The 25,808-nt window shown below is 50.6% G+C and overlaps 4 protein-coding genes across 4 annotated transcripts in view; 3 read left to right on the top strand and 1 right to left on the bottom strand.

Moving 5' to 3' along the window:
- The first annotated feature begins 52 nt into the window (after positions 1 to 52).
- LOC117897629 (vesicle-fusing ATPase 1) lies at positions 53 to 3,205 on the top strand. The gene is made up of 6 exons (XM_034806639.1): positions 53 to 373; positions 630 to 718; positions 778 to 996; positions 1,074 to 2,702; positions 2,773 to 2,931; positions 2,994 to 3,205. Exons 1-6 carry the CDS (start codon positions 365 to 367, stop codon positions 3,124 to 3,126), a joined length of 2,238 nt encoding a protein of 745 aa, XP_034662530.1. The 5' UTR covers positions 53 to 364; the 3' UTR covers positions 3,127 to 3,205.
- Positions 3,206 to 4,218: 1,013 nt separating this feature from the next.
- Positions 4,219 to 5,647, top strand: LOC117890239 (protein tilB). Its single transcript, XM_034794986.1, has 3 exons — positions 4,219 to 4,312; positions 4,382 to 5,444; positions 5,499 to 5,647. The coding sequence occupies exons 1-3, from the start codon at positions 4,303 to 4,305 to the stop codon at positions 5,584 to 5,586; spliced, it is 1,161 nt and encodes a 386-aa protein (XP_034650877.1). The 5' UTR covers positions 4,219 to 4,302; the 3' UTR covers positions 5,587 to 5,647.
- A 990-nt stretch (positions 5,648 to 6,637) lies between these two features.
- On the top strand, positions 6,638 to 17,059 carry LOC117895369 (actin-histidine N-methyltransferase). Its single transcript, XM_034802959.1, has 3 exons — positions 6,638 to 7,700; positions 15,835 to 16,104; positions 16,164 to 17,059. The coding sequence occupies exons 1-3, from the start codon at positions 6,775 to 6,777 to the stop codon at positions 16,684 to 16,686; spliced, it is 1,719 nt and encodes a 572-aa protein (XP_034658850.1). The 5' UTR covers positions 6,638 to 6,774; the 3' UTR covers positions 16,687 to 17,059.
- Positions 8,473 to 25,808, bottom strand: part of LOC117895360 (serine-rich adhesin for platelets) — a 49,385-nt gene continuing 32,049 nt past the window's right edge. The window contains exons 3-4 of the mRNA XM_034802947.1: positions 10,796 to 12,857; positions 8,473 to 10,351 (exon numbers count right to left, since the gene is read on the bottom strand). Coding sequence (XP_034658838.1) covers positions 9,216 to 10,351; positions 10,796 to 12,857 — 3,198 coding nt within the window. The 3' untranslated portion in view covers positions 8,473 to 9,215. The remainder of the gene's footprint in view (positions 10,352 to 10,795; positions 12,858 to 25,808) is intronic.

Genomic DNA, 25,808 nt, shown 5'->3' with positions numbered 1-25,808 from the left:
AGCTAGCAGCTACGCAACGCGGTGCTTGTAGAAATCGATAAAATAAAATCGTTTCGCCAGTCGCACCGTGCACGCTCCTACCTTTAATTCGCAAAAAGCCAATCAAATAGTCAACCCAAAGTTAGTTAGTTACACCAGAGAGCCACAAGGTACACGTACCACACTGCGAACCGAGAAACAATCCACTTTTTGGGCATAAAACCCAACCAACAATTGCTGTGTGCAAATTCCGTTGCTCGAGTGCCAGAAATTTGAATCGATAATCGCGAGGGAGGAGGCTGTAAACACAAAACACCCAAAGTCCAGTCCAGAACTAACGCAGAGCGCAGCAGCAGCAGCAGCAGCAGCAGCAGCAGGAGTCATCATGTCTTATGTGAGTGCAAATGGAATTAATTATTTAGATGTGCAAATATTGGGCTGCAGCTTCAAAAGTTGCTGCATACCTTGAGGCGCCTCTGGTGCTGTAATTGCCAAAGGAAAGAAGTGCCAACTGCTGGCAATTTTCATCCTTTTATGTAACTTTTTCGCATGCAAAAAGAGCAGAGCAAATGTAAATGCAGCTGGCAAACGCCTAGCTACATGTGTGCATGCATAAGATGTAAAATTGATTGGCTGAAACTTTGTTGCAGCGCTTGAAAGCCACCAAATGCCCCACGGACGAGCTGTCGCTCACGAATCGCGCGATTGTCAATGTCGGCGACTTTCCCGACGATGTCAAGTAAGTGGCGCAACAAAAGCAATGCCAAACATATGTAACCCCGAGCATTTGCCCCCAAGGTACGCAGACATCTCGCCCGCACCTGGGCAGCACTTTATTTTCGCTCTCGAGAAGACCGTGGAGGTGCCGCGCGGCTACGTGGGCTTCTCCCTGGTGCAGCGCAAGTGGGCCATGGTGTCCATCAACCAGGAGCTGGAGGTGCGTCCGTACCGGTTTGACGCCAGCTCCGATGTCATAACTTGCGTGTCCTTCGAGACAGACTTCTTGCAAAAGAAAACGTGAGTGCGAATGGGCGCCGAGAAGTCGAATTGTCGAATTGTGGCTCGAAATTTCCCTTTTTGCCTCCCTGTTGCAGCGTCTCCCAGGAGCCCTACGACTCGGACCAGATGGCCAAGGAGTTCATTATGCAGTTCGCGGGCATGGCCCTGACCGTGGGCCAGTCGCTGGTCTTCAACTTCAAGGAGAAGAAGCTGCTGGGACTGGCGGTGAAGGCGCTGGAGGCCCTCGACCCCAAGACCTTGGGCGAGGGCAAGGAGGCGGCCATGAGGAACGTGCGCTTCGGCCGCATCCTGGGCAACACGGTGGTGCAGTTCGAGAAGGCGGAGAACAGCTCGCTGAATCTGCAGGGCAAGTCCAAGGGCAAGGTGGTGCGCCAGTCCATCATCAATCCGGACTGGGACTTCGGCAAGATGGGCATCGGCGGCCTGGACAAGGAGTTCAACTCGATCTTCCGGCGGGCCTTTGCCTCGCGCGTCTTCCCCCCGGAGCTGGTGGAGCAGCTGGGCTGCAAGCACGTGAAGGGCATCCTCCTGTACGGGCCCCCGGGCACGGGCAAGACCCTGATGGCGCGCCAGATCGGCACCATGCTGAATGCCCGCGAGCCGAAGATCGTCAACGGACCGCAGATCCTGGACAAGTATGTGGGCGAGTCGGAGGCGAATGTGCGGCGTCTGTTCGCGGACGCCGAGGAGGAGGAGAAGCGGCTGGGCCCCAACAGCGGCCTCCACATCATCATCTTCGACGAGATCGACGCCATCTGCAAGCAGCGGGGCTCCGTGGCGGGCAACAGCGGCGTCCACGACACCGTCGTCAACCAGCTGCTCACGAAGATCGACGGCGTGGACCAGCTGAACAATATTCTGGTCATTGGCATGACCAACCGGCGGGACATGATCGACGAGGCGCTGCTGCGGCCGGGCCGGCTCGAGGTGCAGATGGAGATCAGCCTGCCCAACGAGCAGGGCCGCGTGCAGATCCTCAACATCCACACGAAGCGGATGCGCGACTTCAACAAGATCAACGAGGACGTCGACTGCAAGGAGATCGCCTCCTTGACCAAGAACTTCAGCGGTGCGGAGCTGGAGGGCCTGGTGCGTGCCGCCCAGTCCAGTGCCATGAATCGGCTGATCAAGGCGGACGCCAAGGTCACCGTCGACCCGGAGGCCATCGAGAAGATCAAAGTGAATCGCGACGACTTCCTGCACTCGCTGGAGAACGACATCAAGCCGGCCTTCGGCACGGCGCAGGAAATACTCGAGAACATGCTGGCCCGCGGCGTCATCAATTGGGGCACGCCCGTGAGCAATCTGCTGGAGGACGGCATGCTGTACGTGCACCAGGCACAGGCGCCCGAGTCGAGCGGCCTCGTCTCGGTGCTGATCGAGGGAGCGCCCAACTCGGGCAAGTCGGCGCTGGCCGCCCAGCTGGCCAAGATGTCGGACTTTCCCTTCGTGAAGGTCTGCTCGCCGGAGGACATGGTCGGCTACACCGAGTCGGCCAAGTGTCTGCACATTCGCAAGATCTTCGACGACGCCTATCGCTCCACGCTCAGCTGCATTGTGGTGGACAATGTGGAGCGGCTGCTCGACTACGGCTCCATTGGGCCGCGCTACTCCAACATGACGCTCCAGGCGCTGCTCGTGCTGCTGAAGAAGCAGCCGCCCAAGGGCCGCAAGCTGCTCATTTTGTGCACCTCCAGCAGGCGGTGAGTGCCCATTGTTTCCTCCCTCCCCCCTTGTTAACCCCCCTAATCTCCCCTCTTGTCGTGCCCCCAGCGAGGTGCTGGAGGAAATGGAAATGCTGACCGCCTTCACCTCGGTGCTGCATGTCCCCAATCTCTCCAGTCCGGAGCACGTGCTGTCCGTGCTCGAGCACACGGATCTCTTCAACAAGGGCGAGGCTCAGGCCATTGGCAAGAAGATGGCGGGCAAGCGGTAGGTCCACGAGCAGCCCACGAACTCCCCCAAAGACTGATCCACTCCGTGCTCTCTTTCAGCGTCTTCATTGGCATCAAGAAGCTGCTGGGCCTGATCGACATGGCCCGACAGACGGAGCAGTCGCAGCGCTCCATCAAGTTCCTGTCCAAAATGGAGGAGGAAGGCGGCCTGGACATGGTCGCCCGGCAATAGGCGAGCGCACTCCTTGCCGTCTCAATTATTAGCCACTAAGTGAGGGAAGGGCGCGCCGCTTACAATTACAACTCAAAAATATTTCATTCGAAATTAGCAGAGGGCAGAAATTTCGAATCCCTAATCCATATCCGCGCTTGGATGAGACCCGCGTGACCTGACCGATGGCCGGCTAAGGATTTCAACAATTACACAATATTCAAGCTCTCTTTCCGTTTGCTTTTCTGTTTCAAATTCAAAATCAAAAGTTTCTCGTTAAAAAATGGATTGAGGCCGCGGCCGCGGATTCAACGCTGATTGGTTGAATCCACTGAAACGTGTACACCAAAAACTATATTAAATAATTGTTAATCGCCAATGTTATAGATATTTACATACATATATATACACATATATATTATACACCAAGAGAAAGGAAGCGAAAGCGACACTGAAGGACGACGCCTGGATGGGGAGCAGAGAAGGTCGTTTTTTGCATGTAAAAAATACTCCACAAATAAAATACGTTACTAGCAATATTAATAATAACAATATGTACTCCCCCCTCCCTCCCACTACTTGCTAATTTACTTATTTATTATGCAAACTTATCGAAACACACATTTAAATATTGTTCGCCCGACAAAAGTGTTATAAATATTTATCTACTTGTATCTTCAATAAAGACAAAACCACAAAACCAAAAGCGATGGAGAGTCTCTCTTGGAAAGAGGTCGTACAGGAGTCATCCATAAGTAATCCCCACTAGACAAATTTAACGCACAAATTAACAATAAATCTTCTGCGGCTAACATTCATTCAAGCAATCGAGAGACAGTCCAGGTTCAGCAAGCTAAAACGGTGCTCTAAACCTTTATCAATAAATATGAGTCATTTCGACCAGTCAATCTTGTGTAGAATTGATTGATTAATCGTTTAAAATTATAGTTTTAGCTCTGCAAATACAAACTAGCTGGTAAACTTAAGCAGAAGTACAAAGCAGAGCAAAATGATCAAAGATATACGGTATTTTTTGTGCAAATGATATTTGGTATATTTCGGTACATCTGCGTATATATTTATCGATAATTTGGAATCACCTGACAGTTGCCGGGCAACGACAGAACTCAGTTGGCTTCTGCCCAGTTGTTTGTTGTTTTTTGTGTGTATTTCGGCTCGTCACATCACAGAACGAACATGGTGCGCAGTAAGTAGCAGCCCCAAGAGCTCCCCAAGAGTTTACTCCAACTAATTTCGGGTTATGCCCCCCGCACAGTCACCGAGGAGTTGGTGCGCAAGAAGTCGGAGCACAATGAGCGGCTGATCAGCACGCTGGAGGAGATCTCGCTGCATCAGGAGGACATTGAGCGGATTGAGCATGTGCAGAACTGGTGCCGAGATCTCAAGATTCTGCTGCTGCAGTCGAATCTCATTGCACGCCTCGAGAACCTCCACAAGCTGAAGCGCCTGGAGTACCTCAATCTGGCGGTGAACAACATCGAACGCATCGAGAACCTGGAGGCGCTGGAGTCGCTCAACAAGCTCGATCTCACGCTCAACTTTGTCGGGGAGCTGACCAGCGTGGAGTCGCTGCGCGGCAACTACAATCTCCGGGAGCTGCTCCTCATTGGCAATCCCTGCGCGGACTATCCGCACTATCGGGACTTTGTGGTGGCCACGCTGCCGCAGCTGCAGAGTCTCGACTCGCAGGAGATTTCCCACTCGGAGCGGCTGCAGGCACAGCGGCAGCTGGGGAAGCACCGCGCGACCATTGTGCAGCGGCAGGCGGATCAGGCCATCGAGCGGGACGAGCAGCGAGTCCGCGTGGCCGAGCAGCAGGCGGCGCTGGCCGATCAGTGCGCGGACATCGAGGACGAGGAGGAGCGCACGCGCGCCTTCTGGAACGCCAAGAGCGAGCACTGCCCGGAGATACGCGCAGAGATCGCCCGACGGCATCGCCTGGGCAGGGAGAAGCACGAGCCGCAGTCCGCGCTGCCACAGGCCAAGCGACAGCCGCACCTCTTCGCCCCCTGCGGCCGCCCGTACAACCTCAACCAGGCCAAGCTGCCCTTCAGCTTCCAGGACGAGGCCGATCACTACTCACTGGAGCTGCGGGTCTACCGGCACCTGGACACCGCCTTGATCGATGTCGATGTGCAGACGAACTACACGCGCGTCACCGTCAAGGGAAAGATCTTTCAGATCGCCTACAGCGAGGAGGTGCAGCCCGGCGAGTCCACAGTTCAGCGTTCCCAGACCACGGGCCACCTGATGATTATCCTCAAGAAGCTGAAGGTCAACGAAATGCTCACCCTCAAGCGGAGCTCCAAGGCCAAGGGGTGAGTCAGCAAATCTAGCGACTGTTTGATACCCTTTACTGTCTCTTTCTGCAGAGCCACTGGACAGGAGTCGCTGCCCCTACGCGGCGCTGTGGACATTGCCAACATTTGTCCGCCCGACGATCTGCCAGATTTGATTTAGACTTGAACTCGTTTTCTTCTTTCTTTCGTTCATCAATCAATCAATCAATCGTTCAATCAGTCATTCAATCAGCCATCCTACAATATTATTATTCAAATATGTTAAACATACAAAATGTACATTCAAAATGCAATAGATAGAGCTAAATATATGGAAACTCTAACGATTTTCTATTCCAAACTAAATCATGTACATGCATGCATATTGTTGTTGTGGAATTTGCATGGATTATGGAAAGATTTCTTCTGGCTGGGACTAATTTCTGTTTGTTTTGAATGTGATGCACGCATCCGAAGAGCACAGCGAATCATCTTCCCTCTCTTTCTCTTTTATATTTCTACAAATCTGGACGACGCAGCTGTTCGGCACAATTTCGGTTGTATTCTACTTTTTCTTGGTTGACCTTTTTAATTACAACCTTATTTTGCAAGCAATTTACACAAAATAAGTCATGAGAACTAGCCGATCATGTGGAGAATGGATTAATGCATCGTATAAAATTCTAGTATTAGCCCTGCAAATCCGAACCAGCTAGTAAAATTAAATAGAACATCAAAATGGATGAAAATGATTTAAGATTTGCGGTATATTTGCGGTATGTTTTGAAATTGAGTAGGTATATTTCGGTAGTTTGTGAGGGTCGTGCGCAGCGTTGCCAGCTTAGCTATTTTCTCACTAGATCTAGCGTTTTTCCTCTGCCATTTGCGGGATAAGAAGCGGGTTGCGGGAATTATAGCTATTTTCCAAGTATTTTGGCGTTATTTTAGCTTTGTAAATCTAGCATTAATGCTAAAGAGCCAAAAATACATACATAAGTCTTCGTCGTCTGCTCCTGCAAAAACGAACAAAAGCTGTTTGTTGCATTATGAAGTGCCAGCATAATGCTGAGAGGGAAGATAGGGACCAAATCTGACTTGCTTAAGTTCCGCTGGAGAAGACGATATCATTATATCAATAGAAATAGCTTTTCAATACTCTAGCTATTTCTAGCTTTTTTCTGACCCAAAGAGCTGGCAACACTGGTCGTGCGGTGCATTATCGATAGGTCCGCTGTCAGATACACGCACGTGCCCACTAAACTTGTATTTTCCATATTTGGCTGTTGTTTTGGGACGCCGCCGTCCCCTCTCCGCACTCTGCACTCCGCACAACAAACGCCGCACAAACAACGCCGCACAAGTCGCCGAAATGGGCAAGAATAAGCGCAAGAACAAGCAGCAGCAGCAGCAGCAACAGCCGTCGCAGTCCCAGGCCCAGACGCCAACGCAGACGCAGTCGGAGGCAGCCTCTGGATCTGGTTTGGCCCTGACCTCGGCCTTGGGCTCAGCTGAGGGGGGCAATCAAGCAAGTGGCAGTCAAGGTCTCCAGGACAAGAACAACATCGATGGAAAACGCTTCCCCAGCCTGAGTGGCCAGCGGGGCGAGCTGAACGCGCTGGTGGTGCGCCTCCTCGAGCTGGTGGCCATGCAGCCGGCCAATCCCAACGAGGAGTGGAAGCAGTATGTGGAGCTGCAGCTGCAGCTACAGCGCATCATGGTGCTGGAGGAGCCGTTGCAGCGGGCCGTCTGCCTGGACACCAGCGATGACCAGACGCGCCTGGCCAAGGTGAACGCCTTCAGCGAGTGGGCCAAGGCGGGAGGCGTGAAGAGCGATTGCCTGGAGATAGCCGTCTTCCCGGGCTATCAGCTGGGCCTGCGCGCCACCCAGGACATTGCCGCCGAGCAGCCAGTGCTGAGCGTGCCCCGCACGCTGATCTTCTCCGAGGAGCACTTGCCCGAGACCGACCGCAAGCTCTTCTGCAACTTTCCGCTGCTGACAAACTTCAATCTGGCCTATGCTTTGGTCATCGAGAAGGTGCGCGGCCCCGACAGCGTCTGGCGTCCCTACATCGACGTCCTGCCGGCCCGCTACAACACCGTCCTCTACTTCACCATCGAGCAGATGCAGCGCCTTCGCGGCACCGCTGCCTGCACCTCGGCACTGCGCCAGTGCCGCGTCATTGCCCGCCAGTATGCCAACATGTACAAGTGCGTCCACATTCGCCCAGAGGCCAGCAGCGCCTCCTCCATGGGCGTGCTCTTCACCCAGCACGGCCTGTGCTACGAGCTCTATCGGTAAGTGATTCCAATTCGATTTCCAGCAATAATCAATTGGTGGCTGCCTAACAGTTGCCGAATTGCGCCTAAACAATACATATGTTAAGTTAACATAGCGTGTTGGACAGCACGCTGTTAGCTGCTGGCAGAGCGCTGAACTTGCAGGGCAATGTTAAGCTGCAGTGTTAACAGTGCCTATGCTAACTAACAGTGATGCTGGCATGCAGCTAACAGCACGGCACTTTAGTCGAGTTTCCACTCCACAGGTGGCAGGAATCGCCTACGAACATCCATGGCAGTAAATGCATTCATGGTTTTGCTTTTATACTGGTGTTTTCGCGTGTTCTTGGGAAATGTGTTGAAAAATCTTTGCCAAAATCGTTGCTTCTACATTTTAATTTTCAAAAAAAAGAAATTGAAACTTATTTACATACATATTTGAGCGTGCTTAAACATAGATACATTTATATTTATTTATATTTCTATTTCTATTTATCGGTATATCTATGCTGCATATACTCGTACGGTCGCCAGACTTTCTAGTCCATAAAATTCAAGAGTGAAAGGTGTGAAGTGGGGGGGCGGGAAGTGGGGATTGGGGCTGGAGGTTGAAAGCAAAAATCAGAGAAAATCAAATCCATTCTCTTGTTGTTCGTTGCATTGTGCATTGAACATTTTTGCCTATTAGTGTGGATTTAGTTGGTGTTCGTTTGTTGCCGTTGTTTGCTGCCCCAATCCGTTACGAAATTCCCTCCTTTATTCGAACATTTAAATTTGGTTTTCCATCTTGTTTTTTCTCTCAGTGCCAAAGAATTTGCTTTCTGTTTTTTTTCTTTTAAATTTTTTGTTCTTTTAATATTTATTGTCCTCATAAGTTTTTTTTTTTACTCTTAGTCTTCGGTTTTCGGGCTTCGAGTCTGTGCTGTGGATTCGTCTGAACACAACTGTACTTTTATTTTACGTTTGGCTACGACTCTTCTTCTTCTTCTTTTGCTTTGCTATTTCTATTTTCTATTTTTTTTTCGCTTGGTGCTTTAGAAACCCATTTGAATGCCGTGTTCTATGTGTGTGTATTTATGTATGAACTTGAAGGATTTTTAGCATGGATCTAGACTCTAGACTCTAGACTCTAGAGGCTTACAACACTAAGTACAGTCGCGCTTCGTGGCCATGCGAAATGAGTGTGTGGGCGGAGGGATCGTGGGAAGTCTGGAGTCGGCTGGGATCGGGCTTTCGGGTAGCTTGGAGCTTAGGCATCCCACAGCTATGAAACGCACTGTATGCACTCTGCATCTATGCATATGTTGGTGTCTCTTTCGTTTAGTTTAGGGCTTTAGTTTTACTTTCTCTCACAGAATTTATTCTAATCGAAATTTGAGCACACAAAAAAAAGGTTTCATTTCTTTCTTAGACTAAACTAATTAATTAACTAACTTTTACGCGCGCTCTCTGTAGATTTGTTTATCTGTGTGTGTGTGCGTGCAAAACCCATCGCCGTTCATCGCTCAGTTATCGATAGCCTCAGCCTGGTGCCTAGTTATCGAACGACTTGCGCAACGTGTCGAACAGATACTCCTGCACCTCCGGCGAATTGGGGTCCATGGTGTTTAGCTTCTGGTGTGCACTGCGCAGCGACAGGGCCAGCGAGGCGGAGGCTGAACTGCCGCCGGAGCCGGAGCTGCCACTGTGGCCAGCCTGGGTGCGGCCACCCAGTGCTGCTGTCGATGGTGCTGCACCTGCGGCTGCTCCACCTCCGCCTGTCGCGGTCATGGAGGTGGCAGTGCTCAACGTGGCCGATCCGTCGCGTGTGAACAGCAGGGAGCTCTGTCGCTGCAGCTGGTGGACGGGCGTGCAGCAGGAGACGGCAGTCGAGATGCTCGCAATGCCAATGCCTGGGGCTCCTGTTCCTCCCGATGCTGCCGCCCCTCTGCTGGAGCCAATGACCAGCTCCTCCAAGTGCTGGCGCATCGAGGAGCGACGCGAGGCCGCGGCACCCGTCTGTGCCATCTGCGGCAGCTTGCTCTTCATCGCATTGTAGGTCTTCAGATAGCTGGTCTTGCGCCGGCGATGCTGCTTCCAGCGGCACACCACAAAGATCACAAGGAACGTGGCCAGGGCGGTGATCACGATGGCGGCACTGGCCACAATCGCCGACCGAATGCCGGACGGCATGCTGGCATACATTGTGCCCAGATGCTGCTGGGACACCGAGGTGGCCGCCGCCGCCGCCGGACTGCGATGGAAGCCGGGCCCGGATAGCTCCAGGTCGAGCAGATCGTGCGCCCGTGCCACCTCCTCCTCGATCTCATCGATCACATTGTCGTTCGCCGGCAGCAGCCTGCTGTTGGCCAGCTGCGACCTGTTGCCGTCCTCGCCTCCAGCTCCACCGTAGGGACTGACGCTCAGGTCGATGTCGATGCTGCTCGGCTCGAGCAGCTCATCCGGATCCGAGTCCACCTCCTGGGCACTGCCATTCCCATCGAGCAGCAGTCGCGGCGGTGGCAAGAAGTAGGCATTCCGCTCCTCCGTGGCCGTGGCCAGCGAGGCCAGCGCCAGTGTCTTCCACGACGGGAAGAACCCGAGCGACTTCTCTCCCCGCGACTGTTGGTGATGCTTGAAGGAGACTCCTCCGGCCTGCGAGGCGGACGAGGTCTGTGCATAGGCGGGTCCTGCAAAGAGACGAAAAGCGAAAAGCGGAGAAAATGGTGGGTGGTGGGGCGGAAGAGCAGACAGACAGAGTCGGGGATCGGGGATCAAGTCTAGGGCGTGGGTGTCTCTGTGTGTTTTGTGTGTGTGCTGTCGCAGGTGTCGCAGGTGTGTTGTGTCTGGGATTTGCCGTGGGAGGAGCACCCCCGCCGACACTCCCAGACGCTACTTACGTGTGCCTCTGGTGTGCTGAGCGGCTGATCGATGGAGTGGCCGCGGCTCAGCACACGCCAAGCAAACAAACAAACAAAAACAAACAACAACTAAGGGATGGGGATACTGGGGTGTGTGGGGGGGTTGTGGACACTCGCGACGACCAACTCAGTGCCGCCGCGGGCGACGCTTCTCTTGCTGCTGGCGCTGCTGCCAGCGCTGGCGTTGGTTTCGTAGCCGCAAGGCGGTAATACCTCGATTCCCACCGGGCTGCTGCTGCTGCTGCTGCTCGCTCTCGTTCGGCTCAATGTCGATGATGGATGTGAAGTAGCTGGAGCCCTGCGAGTCCGTCTTGATCTCATCGGGCTTGACGCTCTTCAGGTCCATCAGGTTGAAGTGCGGAAAGTTCTCAAAGGCCGTCACAATGTCCATGTTGTCCTGCAGCACCACCTTCTGGCCGGGATAGAAGCGCGAATGCTCATCGCCGCCGCTCACGATCGTGGACAGATGCAGCTGGCTGGAGCCGCGCTTCCGATGCTCGATCAGCTCCTCCAGCGTCATGTTGCGCTGCTCGAGCACCTTGAACAGCCGATTGCCGGAGCGTCGATCCTCGATTAGTTCCAGCAGATCGGTGCGATCATCCACATCGTCCACCAGAGTCAATTGTGGCTGCGGCTGCGGCTGCTGCTCTGCGGGTGCCGGCGATGATTCGATTGGACTCTGGGCCGAAGAAGGTTGTGGCTCGATTTCCCTCTCTGGTGCCGGCACTCGTGTGTGATGCGTGTGGCTCTCCACTTCGTCGAAGAAGTTCTCCAGGTCGTCATCGTTGTAGTTGAGCTCCCCGCTGGCATTGCCGCCTGGCTGTGCTGCTGCTGATGGTGATGCTGCCTCTGTGCTGTTGCCTCGCGCGTCCACCGCGTCCAGCTGCACATCTTCGATGCTCTCCACCACATTCCTGTCGTAGTTTTGCTGTATAAAGTTGTCCTTGAGTCGCTTTTGGCTCTCCTTGCTGCTGGCATTGCGCAGTCGGTAGCGTGGATTGCTGGTGGTGCTCGCAGGAGGTGGCTCCGTTTGTGCGATTTCCCCAGACTCCACTTCAATCGAATCGGGCTCGGGTTCGGGTTCACGCTCCTCCTGCTCCTGCTCCTGCTCCGGCTCCTGCTCTTCAATCTCCTCAATGCTGTTGGCCAATGTGCTCGTAATGATGGGCGTGCTCGTGTCCACCTCCAGGCTGCTGCTGCTGCTGCTGCTCGTTGTGGTTGTGGTGGTTGCTGCTGTCGTGCTGCTGCTGCTGCTGCTGCTGGCAGACTTGAACTGCCCCGGGGGCTTCAGTGTGGAGCGCATGTGCTGCCTCTTCTTGTAGAGCGGCACTCGTGTGGTGGTGCCGGGTGCCGCTGTGCTGCTGGCAGTGCTGCCCGCAGTGGGCTGCTGGCTGCGTCTTGTGGTGCTGCTCTCACGGGAAGAGCTGCCAAAGAGCTTCAGGCGCTGCAGTGTGGGAAACTTGGCTCTCATCCTCAGAGACTCTTCCTCCTCGCTCTCCTGGCTGTGGCTGTGGCTGTGGCTCTGGCTGGTTGTGGTGCTGCTGGTGGTGGTGCTGCTCAGATACGCACTCGGCAGTCGCCGCACGCCCTGCTTGCTCTGTGGGCTCTGCTTCTTTTGCACTGCTTCCCCTTGCGGCTGTGAGGGTGGGGCTATGGCCGTGGTCTGCAGCGCAAGCAGTGCATTCTGCTTACCCTTGAGCAGATCGTCCAGCGAGAGATTCTTCTGCTGCAAAATCTCACTGAGGCTCAGGCCGCCAGAGTTCTTTAGAATATTCTTGAGGTCCACCGATGTCTGCAGCTTAGCCCCGCTGGCAGGCGCCTCCTGCTCCTGCTTCTTGGACTGTCCGTAGGGCCGGCGATAGGCTTTGCTCTGGCTGCTCGCCTGCACGCTGGCATCCAGCGTGGGTGCTGGAATGTGGGTGGGCTCCGGCCGTTGCCGCTGCTTGTCCCGCTCGCGTTCCAGCGCTGCCATCGGCTCCCTGACCAACGGCTGCTTGCGTCGCCTCAGTGCCTCGGCATCGTCCTCGACATGACCACGCCAGTAGGTCGATCCGGAGTCCGCCACAGAGCCAGAGCCGGAGCCAGAGCCAGCTGCCGTGTCCTCCTCGGTGGCTCCCAGCGCTGCCAGCGGCAATTGAGGTCGACGCTTTCGCTTCCGCATGCCCGCCTGGGCAATGCGACGACGATTCCCATTTCCATTAGCGTTCCCATTCCCATCGTTCCCAGCTGTGCCCTTGCCATCGTCCACAATCAGGGAGACGCCCGTCTGCAGCAGCTGCAGAAGATAGAAGAAAATAGAAAAAATATATTTCGAAGTATTTGTATTGCTTTTGCTATTATTATTATTATTATGAAGGTTCATGTGTGTGTTTATTGTGCTGATTGATGGAGACGCATTGATTGATGGCTCCAAAAAGTCTGCCCAGAAAATGCAGAGGAGAAGAGAAGAAATTCAAGGCCCAAAAGTGCCCAGAAATATTTGTATTAAAGCAACAATTTAAGCAAAACTAAAACGAGTTGAAGCCAAAGTAGCATTTGCAACATTTTACATTAATTTATGTAAATTGCCAGAATTTTGCACATTTTTGTTATCAATTTCTTGGGCTTCCTTCCGTGTAATGTTCCTTTTCCCGTTGCTGATTCCATTTCAACGAGAAACAATGAATGGCTTTGCGCTGATTCCATTCACTTTTGCCTCAAGGACGCCCACTGCAGGGCGCCTTTTGTGCTTGTGCTCACGTAATTAATTTTCAATCCGAATTCGGAGCGGCGGCGGACAGGGCAGCACCGGGACACTGAGTAGCTGCAGCTGAGATGCAGCTGGCGGCACACATGTGTGGGTGTGTTCGGGCGTGTGCGATTTATGATGACAAGCACAGATAATACAATGTAATTATGTACAAATGTATGTACATGTGTGTGCATAATGTGTGTTACGTTTGTGTGTATTAAATTGATTAACTGCCGGGAAAGAGCCTAAACCATCATCAGCCGCATATAATCAGACTAATGCAGATTGGCTATGTATTGTATGTATGTACATATGTATGTATGTACGAATGTATGTACGTATGCAGTACACCCTTTGAGTGGGGCAAGAAGCTTGCGGCTTTCCATTGAACCTGGGCCCCCGTGAATAGAGCCTTTGAACCATGCGTGACGCTTGAATGGATAGATAGATGGATGCATGCATGGGGAATGAGTAGAAAGGCAGAGCGAGAGATGGAGAGCCAAACAGCCAAGGAGAGAGAGAGTGAGACACAGTAGAAATAATTAACCAAAATGGAAAGGACACAAAAATGTGCCAGTGCAAAACGAAACTAAATTTGTTGACGAAAAACTTTTCCCTTTGGCAACGGCAACAAAAACTCATTACTCTTGGGCAAGAGAAATTGTGTAAGGAAAACTGCAAGTTTTGCCTCGGTTGCGAAATGAAAACTGCCACACAATGCAAAAATAATGGCAAGCTGAAAAGAAGCAAACGAATAACGACAGGGAGGCGGAAAGACAGAGAGACAGAGGGACAGAACGACAAGAAGTGCGAGCAAAGTCGTTGCCATAAGACTGGAGAAAATCGAATCGACAAGAAAGGGAATAGAGAATGCCGAAATCCCGTACCATTACACGCATTTCTCTCACGTCATTTGCCGTGACAACTCTCTTTTCTGCACTGCCTGAATGTAGCTCTGCCGCAGCCGCTGCCGCTGCCTGTATCTCTGCCGCTGCCGCTGCTGCTTCTCTTCCTCTGCTTCTATCTCTGCCGCTGCATCTGCCTGTGTCTCGTCCTCTGCCGCTGTCTCTGCCGCTGTCTCTGCCCTTGCCTGTGCTTCTGTCTCTGTCGCTGTCGCTGCCGCTGGCTCTGCTTCTGCCTCTGAATCTACCTCTGACTCCTTTCCAGCTCACCTTGGTTTCCATTTTTTCTCTGGTTCTTTTTGCTGTTTGCGGAATGAGTGAAAGGAGCCAGTCGTCTATGCATGAGTAATGAAGGCAGAGCGACATGAGCCGGCAATCCGATTGTATTGCAAGAGTCTCAACTTGTCCCAAGGAACAAACACGCAAATTTCAGGCAGCAGAGAGAGGCAGATAGAGGGAGAGAGCATCGGCAAAGCAGTCGCACAACTGCACTTCATTTGCATTGGGAGCAAGCGCAGCACCAAACGAGGAGCTTGAATATGCACCCCAATAACGATAACCACAACAACTAATTAATATTGAGGAATAATTAAGTGAAATCAAATTGATAGTGTGACGGGAGGAGTGGAAAATCGTTGCAAAAAAGAGCCAAAGCAGTGTGGAAAAGATGTGCACAATGTGGTTCAGTTTATTGAATCAATATCCAGAGCCACGCTGCATGCTGTGACTGTGAGGGAAGTCACACTCTGGCACCTGTCAACGGCAGACGCTGGCTCTGGCTCTGGCTTAGGCTCAGTGGGGATGCTGCCAAAACATTGTCATTGGGCTTCAAAAGCCATGCCGTTTTTTATGGTGTGTGCAGCAGTCGATAAGTGTCGGGAGAAGCGTTGAACTTGTCATCGATAGGGGCCGCCGCCTGCCAAGGTGAGACACTGCCTGCGGCAGCTACACCAAAACTTTCTCGCTACTTAGGGACTTAAGTTCATTTATCCGCCCAAGGGTGAGACTTTTGTGTATGCTGATTAACTAGCGGCAAAGTCAGGCTCAAAGCACACTCACTTGGCTCTTTCCAACACTGGCCTGGCGCACTGATAACTTATTATTACTTTTATGAAAAAATATTCACTGGGGAAAGTTCTTGCCACAGGGACATAATACAAAGGGAAACTGCTTGAGTGAAAAAAAGTTAAGAGATTCTCCTGCCGCCTGCCCCCAGCCGCTTCTCCTCTTCCCTTTTGCAAGAGTTTTTGGTGATTTTCACCAGCCAGAGCGAGTGGGAGAGGGGAGAGAGTGGGAGCGGGAGCGGGAGCCAACTTAGTGCCTTTTGCTGGTGTTGTTTTTGTGGTTTCGGTTTTGGTTTTTTGGTTTTGGTTCTTGTTTTGGCTCTCGCTCTGATTTCCGGCTCTAGTTGCTGCTGATTTCTAACAAAGTGAGTGGCGCCGAGGCCCGACCCTTGACCGCTTCAAAACAAGTTGCTGCTTTTCATAATTAAATTGAAAAATTTATGCACAATTAAATGGAAAACTTTTCTTTGTGGTCAGACGGTGGAAAGCCAAAGAAAGCTTTTCCCTTTCTGCTCCCTCTATTAATTTTGCCCGCATTTTGTTTTGCCATTGCAGTTGGGCCGTGTCGACGGTGATGACGCGCCAGAATTTGGTGCCGCGCGAGCTGCAGGCCATCGAGGACGGCGACGATCTCAGCCAGTTGCCCATCTCGGCCTTGATCCCCTACTGGGACATGGCCAACCACAGGCCAGGCAAGATAACGTCCTACTACGACAGCGGCGTGCATCAGATGGACTGCACGGCCCAGGAGGACTGCAAGGCCGGAGAGCAGTTCTTCATCTACTACGGCGATCGATCCAATGCCGATCTGCTGGTCCACAATGGGTGAGTGCGGGGCTCAAGGAACTCTAATTTAAACTCATTTCCGAATGTTTCTCTCGCAGCTTCATCGATGTGAACAACCGCAAGGACTATGTGAAGATTCGCTTGGGCCTGGGGCAGTCCGATCCACTGGTGGAGCAGCGTGCCAAGATCCTGGCACGTCTCAACATTGAGCGCAAGGCAGAGCTGCGGGTGCTGCCGGCACCCGAGTACATCTCCGGCGAGCTGCTGGCCTTTGTGCGCGTCTTCAATATGAGCGCCGATCAGCTGGAGCATTGGGGCAGCGACCTGGAGCGCGCCGTCGATCTGCTGCACATTGACTGTGCCCTGGAGACGGACCACGAGACGCGCACCTGGCAGTACTTGTACCAGCGACTCAAGCTGCTGCTCGGCGTGCTCGAGGCCACGTGCAAGGAGTCCGAGGAGCTGCAGCAACTGGAGCAACTGCAGCTGACGGAGGGGCAGGGGGCCAAGGAGAAGCAGCCGGGGCAGGACATCGATCTGCTGGTGGTGCAGTATCGCCGGCTCGAACGTCGCATACTCGCCGACGCCCTACAGTATGCACAGGAGCGGTGCAAGGTCTAAGGCGGTTGGGCCCCAAACCACAGCCGAACCCGATGAGAGCAGCACTTACGAGATTCGAGTGGCCATCTACGCAGGAATAACTAAACTACTCACTTAGACAGTAGCGACAGCAATGCGTTTACTTAAGTTTAATTTATTTTTAATTTCATTTGTTTTCATTTTTTGTAGTCGTTTGAAACCAAAAGAACACACACACACACACACATCCTCATGCATCGATTGCATTGCACGAAAGTGTAACGTCTCGCCATCGATAATTTATCTACACTGTAGTCTACATTGTAATCTACATGTTAGTTGACACTGTCTCGGTCCCTGCACGCACAGAAATATGATTATGAATCGACTTTCTAGCGAGAATCATTTGTTTTGTTTTGATTTTTTTTTTGTTTACGATAATAAATCTGAAAATTAAACACAGAATTGTTCGCAGTGTGCTCTAAGACATTATCGAACACTGCTCCACGTGGCGTCACTCAAGTTTAAGGAGCTGAAAACTGCTCGTTGGCCTGTGACACGCTTGACTGCAGCTTAAACGTTCGTGTAACCTTTTTTGTGCTGCCAAGAATTGATAGTTTACATTTTCCCCAAGGGCGATTGGTGAGCTTTTGCCTCTTCTTGTGCTCAGCAATAAATCGCATATGGGGCTGTGTGTGTGTCACCATTCAATTGCCAATAACTAATTGACTTGCCAGACGCCCAGCTGTGACAGCCTCAAAAACCAATCAATTTGCAAAACTAAATCCCCACACACACCCACACCACACCGCTCGGATGCCCTCCAGTGTTGGTAGATGTAAAATATTTGATTACGATGGGGAGCAGAGGGTGCGCAAGTGGGCGGCAGGTCAACACTGCACTGATGGATGGACAAGTGGAAGTTGATCAGGCAAGCTGCAGTGGGTTAGTGGAATAAATGTAACGAGATGCACGAGGCATCCAACCTCTCGTGCGAGCCTGCCGCTGAGTCTCCCCTCTTAGCCGTTTGTGGAAGCCCTTCGATCCCCCTGCCAGAGTTGTGTTGGGCTGTGTGTCAGGGCTACTGAATTAACGGCATCACCGACAACAATGCACTCCGCATAGCCGGCTTCAAGTGTTGTTAATTATGGACCCAATGGGAGCTGCAATTCCAGGGAATGATAATGATGATGTTGCTGCGGCTGGGAAGCCAAATTGCGATTTGCGATTGGCGATTGGCGAATTGCGAATAGCGAACACTTCCAGAAATGTCATTAAAATGGCTCGACAACCCACAAAACTCAATATGCACGAGGCACTGCCACTGCTCGTACTCTCATGCCCGTCGGGAAAGCCTCGACTGACATTTGATTTGACACTCGAATAGCTATTTTCCGTATTCACATTTCGCGTGGCACATCCAGAGTGGGGAGTGGAGAGTGGGAGTGGGAGTGGAAGTGCCCACCACACCTGCCCCACTCGACAGTTGCCACAGAGTTGGCACTCAATTTTCACGCTCGTTTGGGGAAAAGGTTTCCTGGCGGGGGGTGGTGTGTTTTGGCTTTCCTGAATGGTGTTGCTGGGCGAAAAGTGTTTAGGCAGCTGATTGAAATATTTGAAATATTCGAATGGGCTGCCGGGCAAACTGGGTCGTGGGTTGTGGCTCGTGACGGGGCGGTGGTGGCGGGGGCGGGGGCGGAGCACCGTTATCGATTCGATGAGATTCTGAGCACTGAGCTCTCAACTCTGATCTCTCTTGCACACTCTCCCTCGAACTCTGCTAATTGCTTCGACAATTTTGTTGTGCCGGCCAAAGCAATTAGCAAATGGCAAATGTTCTCTACCCTCCGTACCCCGCTCCGCACCGCACCCAAACTATGCTCTCTCCAGGATGCTCTCCACAATGCACAAAACTTAAGCTGCTTAAAATGTGTGCACCATGGGCCATAAAAATGATGACCGCTCCGAACAAAAAGCGAACCAAATTGTTGACACACACCCCAGCACACCGCACACCGCACAGCCCGTTGCTCCGCCTCCAGCATAGCCCCCGCACTCTCGGTGCAGGGTGCTTGCTTGCTTGCAGGCAGAACAGAACATGTGTACGAATACCGTTATCTGCTGCTCCATCTCTCTGCTGCATAACTTAGCTCGATACTTAGGGGTAATGTAGTGGTGCTAACCAGCTCCTATTTGCTTTTGTTTGTCAGTGATTAAGTACAGTGCTTAAGTATGGATTACTACACTGCGCTGCACTTGAGTTACTCATACTTTCGCACCAACTTTGAGTAGCACGCACCTTTGCTTATATGCATAAATATGTATCTATACATACATATATTTTGTTTGGGGCTCGCGCCGTGTGGGAAGTGTGTCGACACCCTGTACTCGAATGAATAAATGCCGTTGAGTGTCGAGTGTCTTCCTCTCTGTGTGTGTGCGTGTGTTTGTGTTTGTTTGTTTTTGTGTATTTCTCCGTGCGTGTACGCGTTATTTGTTCGGAAACTGTTGCCAACTGCTGGAATTCCTTTTGAGTGTGTGTGTTTTTTGCCTTTTATTTTGTTGTCGGAAATAAATCTATGTAGGCAGGCGGCCCCACCCACCGCCAACCACCTTGCACCATCCATCGACCCGTGGTTAGGGGCGGCATGTTTGCTTAAATCCATGCTTTGTCTCGCTCGCCCTGCCATACAACGGCACTGCACTGCACTGTGCCACACCTCCCCTCCCCCTTAAGCACTTAAGCGCATTTCCATAGATTTTAAGGCGATTTGATTTTCAACGCTCATTTGCATGCGACCAATTGCTGTTGTCACCGCACACAGTTGTTGTTTGTTGTTTCTGTTGTTGTTGTTGTTGTTGGAGTAGAGCTCGTGTTGTTCGGCTTGTTGCTGCTGCTGCTGCTGCTGCTGCTGCTGCTGCAGGATGTTGCCATTATTAAGTTATGCTCTTTGTTGTCGCTTTGTGTATTATCAATTGATTGCATTTGTTTGCTCAACTTAAACGTTTCAATATTGGCTTAGTTTGCATTTTGACATTTGCTAAAGTCAGAACAACAATAGAAAACTAAAAACAGCATGAACAAATATGATCGTTCGATAGAGAACAGCCTCGAAGATGCATAAAGTGTTAAAATATGTACAAATAAAAGTTACAAGGAACCGAACTTGAACGTCGCGTCGTTTGTATTCTGCCCTCTCCTGTGAATTGAATCTCTTTCGGCGTCTCTTGCGCCGATCTGCTTTGGGCTCTCATCTAAATTCGCCCTCGCTTGCCCACGCTCTTGCGCTTTGCGAATTCGCCCTCGCTCGCTTTTGCTGCCCAGCCATACATGCAGCACATGCACTCACATTTTTAGTGCATTTGTATGCGCAGAGACAACCAACACGAAGTCAAAAACGTTTCTTGCTTCTCTGCCGCTGCGGCAGCCGATCAATTGCATACGAAGTTCTTTCGCTGCCGCTGCGCCGGCTCGCTGTGCACAAGAAGCTTTTACGCTGTGTGTGCGTCGACTGCGCTGCACGAGATCTTTTCTTCTGCGCATAGCATAGGACGCTGGCTCTTATCTTCTCCCATGTAAAACAGTGGGCAGCGTTCTCCTGGCACACTGTAATATTTCTGATATCTCTGAACGTCGCGGAATTAAATGCACAACAAAGGAATAATTCAACGACATTAAAGGATGTTGCCATGTAAGCTCATAAACTAAAAGTACCACCCCAGTGTATGCACATGTACATAAATATGTATTAAGAACTTATAAATTTAACTCACAGAATACTGACTTTCAAATAGCAAGAGAAAATTCATGACCGATGGTTCACTTCGTTTATCATCTTTCCAAATAATGACTTCTTTGATTCGAATTTTAGCATATTTTATCTGAATTTTTTCATTTACATATTTTAGCATTTCTTAACCTCTCGTTTTCTCTCTCTCTCTCTCTCTCTCTCTTTCTTGTAAACCAGCAGCAGCCGTTATATTTCGCTATCCTCTGCCAGTGCAGGAGGCTATGTATGCCGCACTGCTTGCAAATGAGCGAACATTTTTCCAGTGCTTTTGCCATGATTCCATTGACATTGTCGCATGTTGCCTCGAAGCAGATTGTAATCTGTATGAAGATCAAAGTAATTGGAATCCCTTTTGTTCTTAAATGTGTCACTTCAATTTTCAGTTTTGTGTGGAACTATTTATTCCTATGGACTGCATTGAAATTGCTTAGCGGCCTCCTCCTCTTGTACATTTTCTGGGACGCTGCTTGTCTTGTTGCTTACTTTTAGGCACTCGGCAACACGAAGAAAACATGAGGCAGTGAGACAGAGAGACAGTGAGGCTGAGGGGCAACGCTGTCAGCTGGCTCTAACAAGGCTAAGTTGAATGGAAACTAATTTGCATGGGACGTGACTGTACCCCCACCAGAGTGGCCTGCATCGTGTTTGTTTGCAATTAACTCGGCCATTGTTGTCAACATTGTTGTTGCGCGAAACGAAGCAGGCGAATAGTGACTAGCAGCAGCACAAGAAGTCGTAGGAGTGGGCAGCGAAAGCGATAGAGAAGGTGGCCGAGAGAGAGCAAAAAAAGAGTAGAGAGAAAGAGATTCCTGCACTTTACATTGGCAATACCCACGCAGCGAGTGCTACTTATTTTATTTGCTAATTGCAACACTCAAGACAGGGCAAGTGCAGTAGACGGCAACGGCAACGACAACGTCGACGACGTCGACAAGTGCTCGACAAGTTTGTTGCAACAAACGAAGACAACGAAGACGAGGGCAGTGAGGCACACAGTGGCAGTGGCAGAGCCGGAGGCTGATGAACAGGCAGCACGGCAAACAAATTAAAAGTGACGCATATTCCTCACTTTGCCTTCCTGCGCTAAGTCTTCGCCAGTTGCTGTTGCTCCTTAAATAGATACCCTGGAATTAGGGCGGAGTCTTAGGATACATTGGCACCAACTTCTGGATCAGCTCGGCCAAAAAGAACAAATCAATTTGCAGTGGCTGCACTGCCACTTTTCGCCCGCTTACTCTCTCGCTTTCCCGCTCTCCTGCTCATCTTTGCGTGCACACGCAGGCGGAGGTGAGCGGGCTTTAACGGCTGATGTTGGTGAGAGAAGAGAGTGTGCAAGAACTTGCATTAGTTCCTCTCTTTGCTCAATCTCTCGTCACAGGTGCGAGCAAAGTTAAGAGAGTGATCGCGCAGAGCTTTTGCCAGCCATGCACAGCTGGATAACGGATACTTTTCCCGTTGCTCCCTTTGATTCCGCTCTTCATCAATGGGCATCCCTCATTCTATCCCACTATTTTCGCAGCATTTTTTTGTTGCAAGTCTGCATTTTTATACTCGCACTTTTCGCTCGCCTCTGCTAGCACCAGCAAACAGCATTTACATAAAGGGCACAGAATCAGGTACAAGAAAATAAAGAGAGCAAAAAAAAAACACTAGAACTTGGGCTGCACTTGCGTGGGCGCCGTAGGCGTGGCATTAACCCAAAAAGCCAGTAAAAAACGCTGACGACGTTTGTTTTCTTAGGACCCTTGAGATGGTGGGGGGCCAGAGCCAGAAGGCTGTGGCAGAAGAAAAGCTGCCGCGCTGAAGTGCCTCACAGCTCTGCTTATTATTTTTCGAGGGAAATTAAGTTTTCATTCAGCTCAAGCACGGGGCACGGGCCAGGGGGCAGGGGCCACGGGGCATAATTTTATGGATCAATCCCACGAAATTAGCATTTTTTATTTGGCTGCCATTCATGCTGGCACCTCTGTACATATTTTCTTTGTGTGGATATTTTCTTTAGCTTCTTGAATAAAATATTACATTTTTAGCTTGGCCCGTGGCAACTGCTTGAAGTTTAATGGTTTAATGGCTTTTGCGGGGCATAAAATATACTTTTAAAAATATAAAAATATATTTATTAGCGTTGTGCAACACTTGCAGCTGCCACTCCAGCGATTACGCACACTGGCAGTTGCCCTCTCTCCAGTCTTCCGGCTGTCAACATCTTTTGCATAATCATCGCATCAAGCACACATAAATGTGCATGCAAACATATGTAAATATTTATGCACATACATAAGTCATAAGTCATAAGTAATAATAATAATAATAATATCCGGCGGCTGGCCAAGAGCGGGCCATGAATATTTACGCATACTTTTGGACCACAATTAATAATTGACAATGGACTTGAGCAGTTTAAAGGGAAAGGACATGCCGGGCCACCGGCATAAACACTCGCCATCAATCGCTCAGCTATGCCCAAGAACAATTACATTCTGGGCGGATTGGCACGGCCCCAAGGAGCATTGTTTCACGCTGCTGGTAAATCTATAATGTGCACATTGCGCAATCAGGCAGGAGTGGGAGGAGGAACGGGAGCAGCGGCAGCACATCCCTTGGGAGCAGCCGTGGCAGGCAGCAAATTGACAGATCTAAGGGGCATCCGCTGGGACAGCTCTGGCAATCTTCTGGGGCGCTGCTTCATCTGACAGATGTCAGGGGCAGAGGCAGCGTCCCTCCCTCTTTCGCTCTCTCTCTGTTAAATTAACGAAATTTGCACAATTTTTCACCATATGACCGACAGCTTCATAAATAAAGCAATTTTTAATTAATCGAAGTGCAATCAAGAGGGATGCCTCAAACGGAGATCCCTTTGGCGGGCGTTGGCTATGCCCTAACAGAATTTCCCTTGCGGAATCCTTAATTTCATTCCTCAATTTATTGTTTGCCGCCAGACATTTTTTGTGCGTTTTGTCAGGCCCATTCCGGTTTGAATTTAATGGCCAAGTACACACAACAAATAAACGCAAATAACTGTTGCGAACAAACAGAAAGTGGAGAGACGAATCTGCAACAAAATGGCGTCAACTGTCATTTCCGCTTGTCGAAGCAGCAAAAAGCAATATGGCCACGGACTGGGCTGGGAGGCTGGGAGGCTGGGGTCTGGGTCTTGATTAACTGCGGCCAGACGGCGGGTGTTCTGTAACACAAACACACACCAATACACACACACACACATTTTGCTTGCGGTTTTTTAATTTGTTTGCCACACACGGAGCGCACATTAAATCAATTAATTTATGTGCATAACTCGATACATTCTATTAAATGCGATTAAATGCTTTAACGAACGCATAATTGATTAATTACACTCGCACTCTGCCGCCGCCAGCGCGCTGAAATTTCTTTCAGTTTTACGCAAACAAAATAAAAAACATTTGCGTGCTGGGGATCCAAAAAGTGCGCAGTCCCAAGCGATTTATGGCCCCGATTAAAATGACAAAAATCAACTATTTGCACGGCAGATGGATATTGATGCGAGAGAGCGGCACGTTGAGCCCGATATAAGCTGTGGCATCAGATTTCATATCGTACATAAATATATGCATGCACATACATAACATTCAATTCGGTTTACATATTCCAGCGGGCAGCGCGTGCCAAGCCGCGGGAGACACGGCACCAAGTGCAACTCACAATAAATTGCTTTAAATCATACAATTACAATACATATCACATGCATTTGTACCAGAAACTGGGCCACCAAGCAGCATGAGCCTGCGAAAGGCTTTCAGCTGCTCCTCTGCAGAATTCGTGGCCTACTTTTTGGGGCATTACATTTCCATAGTTGGGGTGTGTAGCCTGCCATTTCGTATGCAGCAGCCAGAGAGCTGCTGTTAATATTTCATATGGCGAACACGTATTTTGACAGTTGCTAATGGTAGGCACTCGCATATTTATTTGGAGTAAGAAGGAGTAAAAAGAAAAGGTGAAATGGGAGTCGGGAATGGGAATGGGAAACCTTGTAGCAGTCGAAGCTGCCGTGTCTGTCGCTTGACCCGTCAGTTATGTAAATGTGTCGAGCGTTTAATATTTCATATTTCAATTATAAAGCAGCAAACGATACAGTTCAAAACACGAACATAATGCTCCTAAAAAATGCGCAGGCACAATGGCAAAAATATCACAAAATGTGAGGTGAGAGATGAGGGTCACCCACACACATGGCCCCCACTTTCCATGGCTTGAGCTGGCAGCTGCCACGTTGACATCACGTGCTTGACGGGACTGTACTGAATAATTCACAAAACGCTTTGAAAATGAGGCATCATAAAGAACCGCAAAAGCAAATTACTGAAAATTGACCGCACTTAAAGCGAGTCGCAGGCAGCAGCACGGCAAGTCGGCTAAGCAAACGTAAAGCCACAGCCATAAATATACGTCCCTGTGTGTGTGTGTATAAAATACAATTTAAATATTTAATTGCGACCACAATTTAAATTCATATTAAAGCGAAAGGCAAACTAAAAGTCGTAAAAGCAAAAGCAAAAGCAAAAGCAAGCCAGAGCGTAAATGTTGCAAGTTGGAAATATTACGAGGCAGAGTTCCGGCTGGGAAGTCACCCAGTGCACTGGTTGGAGCATTGAAAACTCTCGCTTTTAGGGCACACAAAGTGCCGCCAGGATGGACATTTGTTCCTTCCGCTCTGTATTTGCTTTCCTGCTCAGGGGCTAAAGTGTATTCCAGAAATCTGCAACGCTGGTCCGCAGCAGAGGGAGGAGCAAAGTTAATGAGCATTTTGTAATGCAAAATCATTTGCCGCGGCCCAAGGGTCATTCGGCGTGTTAATTGTCTGCTCCTCCCTTTGGCATGTCGATTGGGGTGGGCATTTGGTTGCTTCCTGGGCATTGGGGGCATGCAACACATAATGAAATGATTGCCAGTGCTGCACCAAGAGTATCTCTCCATTTCCCTTTTTGCGCTCGCTTTTCTTCTCCTGCTGGTTCGCGGAGCATATTCATTTAAATTTCAATTTATTCTGCACTCGCAGCCATGTGTGTGCCTGCAACAGCTACACGTCTCCTCTGCCACTTCCCCCACTGCCACTTCTTCCGCCATTACCCCCACGTGGCCCTGGCGAATGTTGGCAATAAGATATGATAATGTGGCCACATCTTTCGCAATTCCCTCCCCACTGCTCCAGTGCCTCCCCTGGCAGCATCCAGTGGGTTAATGATGTGTGCATTTCAGTTGGTTAAGCTAAGTACCCTCGGCGATGCATGGACGAGTCCACGAAGGAGCCCAGCCAGCAGTCCCCCGTCACTGTCATCGGCAGCGCCACTGACGCTTCGGCTGCTTGCATGACGTTGCATGACATGCAGTGGGTGG

Source organism: Drosophila subobscura, chromosome A, assembly GCF_008121235.1.
Source record: "Drosophila subobscura isolate 14011-0131.10 chromosome A, UCBerk_Dsub_1.0, whole genome shotgun sequence".
Taxonomy (NCBI): domain Eukaryota; kingdom Metazoa; phylum Arthropoda; class Insecta; order Diptera; family Drosophilidae; genus Drosophila; species Drosophila subobscura.
Note: the sequence above shows the minus strand (reverse complement) of the source record. Positions and strands in the feature narration are given on the sequence as shown.

Excerpts from the sequence above, each read along its gene's own strand:
- LOC117897629 (XM_034806639.1), top strand. Across the intron at positions 997-1,073 it reads GACTTCTTGCAAAAGAAAAC|CGTCTCCCAGGAGCCCTACG; the intron begins GTGAGTGCGAAT and ends TCCCTGTTGCAG. Across the intron at positions 2,932-2,993 it reads AAGAAGATGGCGGGCAAGCG|CGTCTTCATTGGCATCAAGA; the intron begins GTAGGTCCACGA and ends GCTCTCTTTCAG.
- LOC117890239 (XM_034794986.1), top strand. Across the intron at positions 5,445-5,498 it reads CGGAGCTCCAAGGCCAAGGG|AGCCACTGGACAGGAGTCGC; the intron begins GTGAGTCAGCAA and ends CTCTTTCTGCAG.
- LOC117895369 (XM_034802959.1), top strand. The coding sequence starts at position 6,775 with ATGGGCAAGAATAAGCGCAAGAACAAGCAGCAGCAGCAGCAGCAACAG. Across the intron at positions 7,701-15,834 it reads CTGTGCTACGAGCTCTATCG|TTGGGCCGTGTCGACGGTGA; the intron begins GTAAGTGATTCC and ends TTGCCATTGCAG. Across the intron at positions 16,105-16,163 it reads GATCTGCTGGTCCACAATGG|CTTCATCGATGTGAACAACC; the intron begins GTGAGTGCGGGG and ends TTTCTCTCGCAG.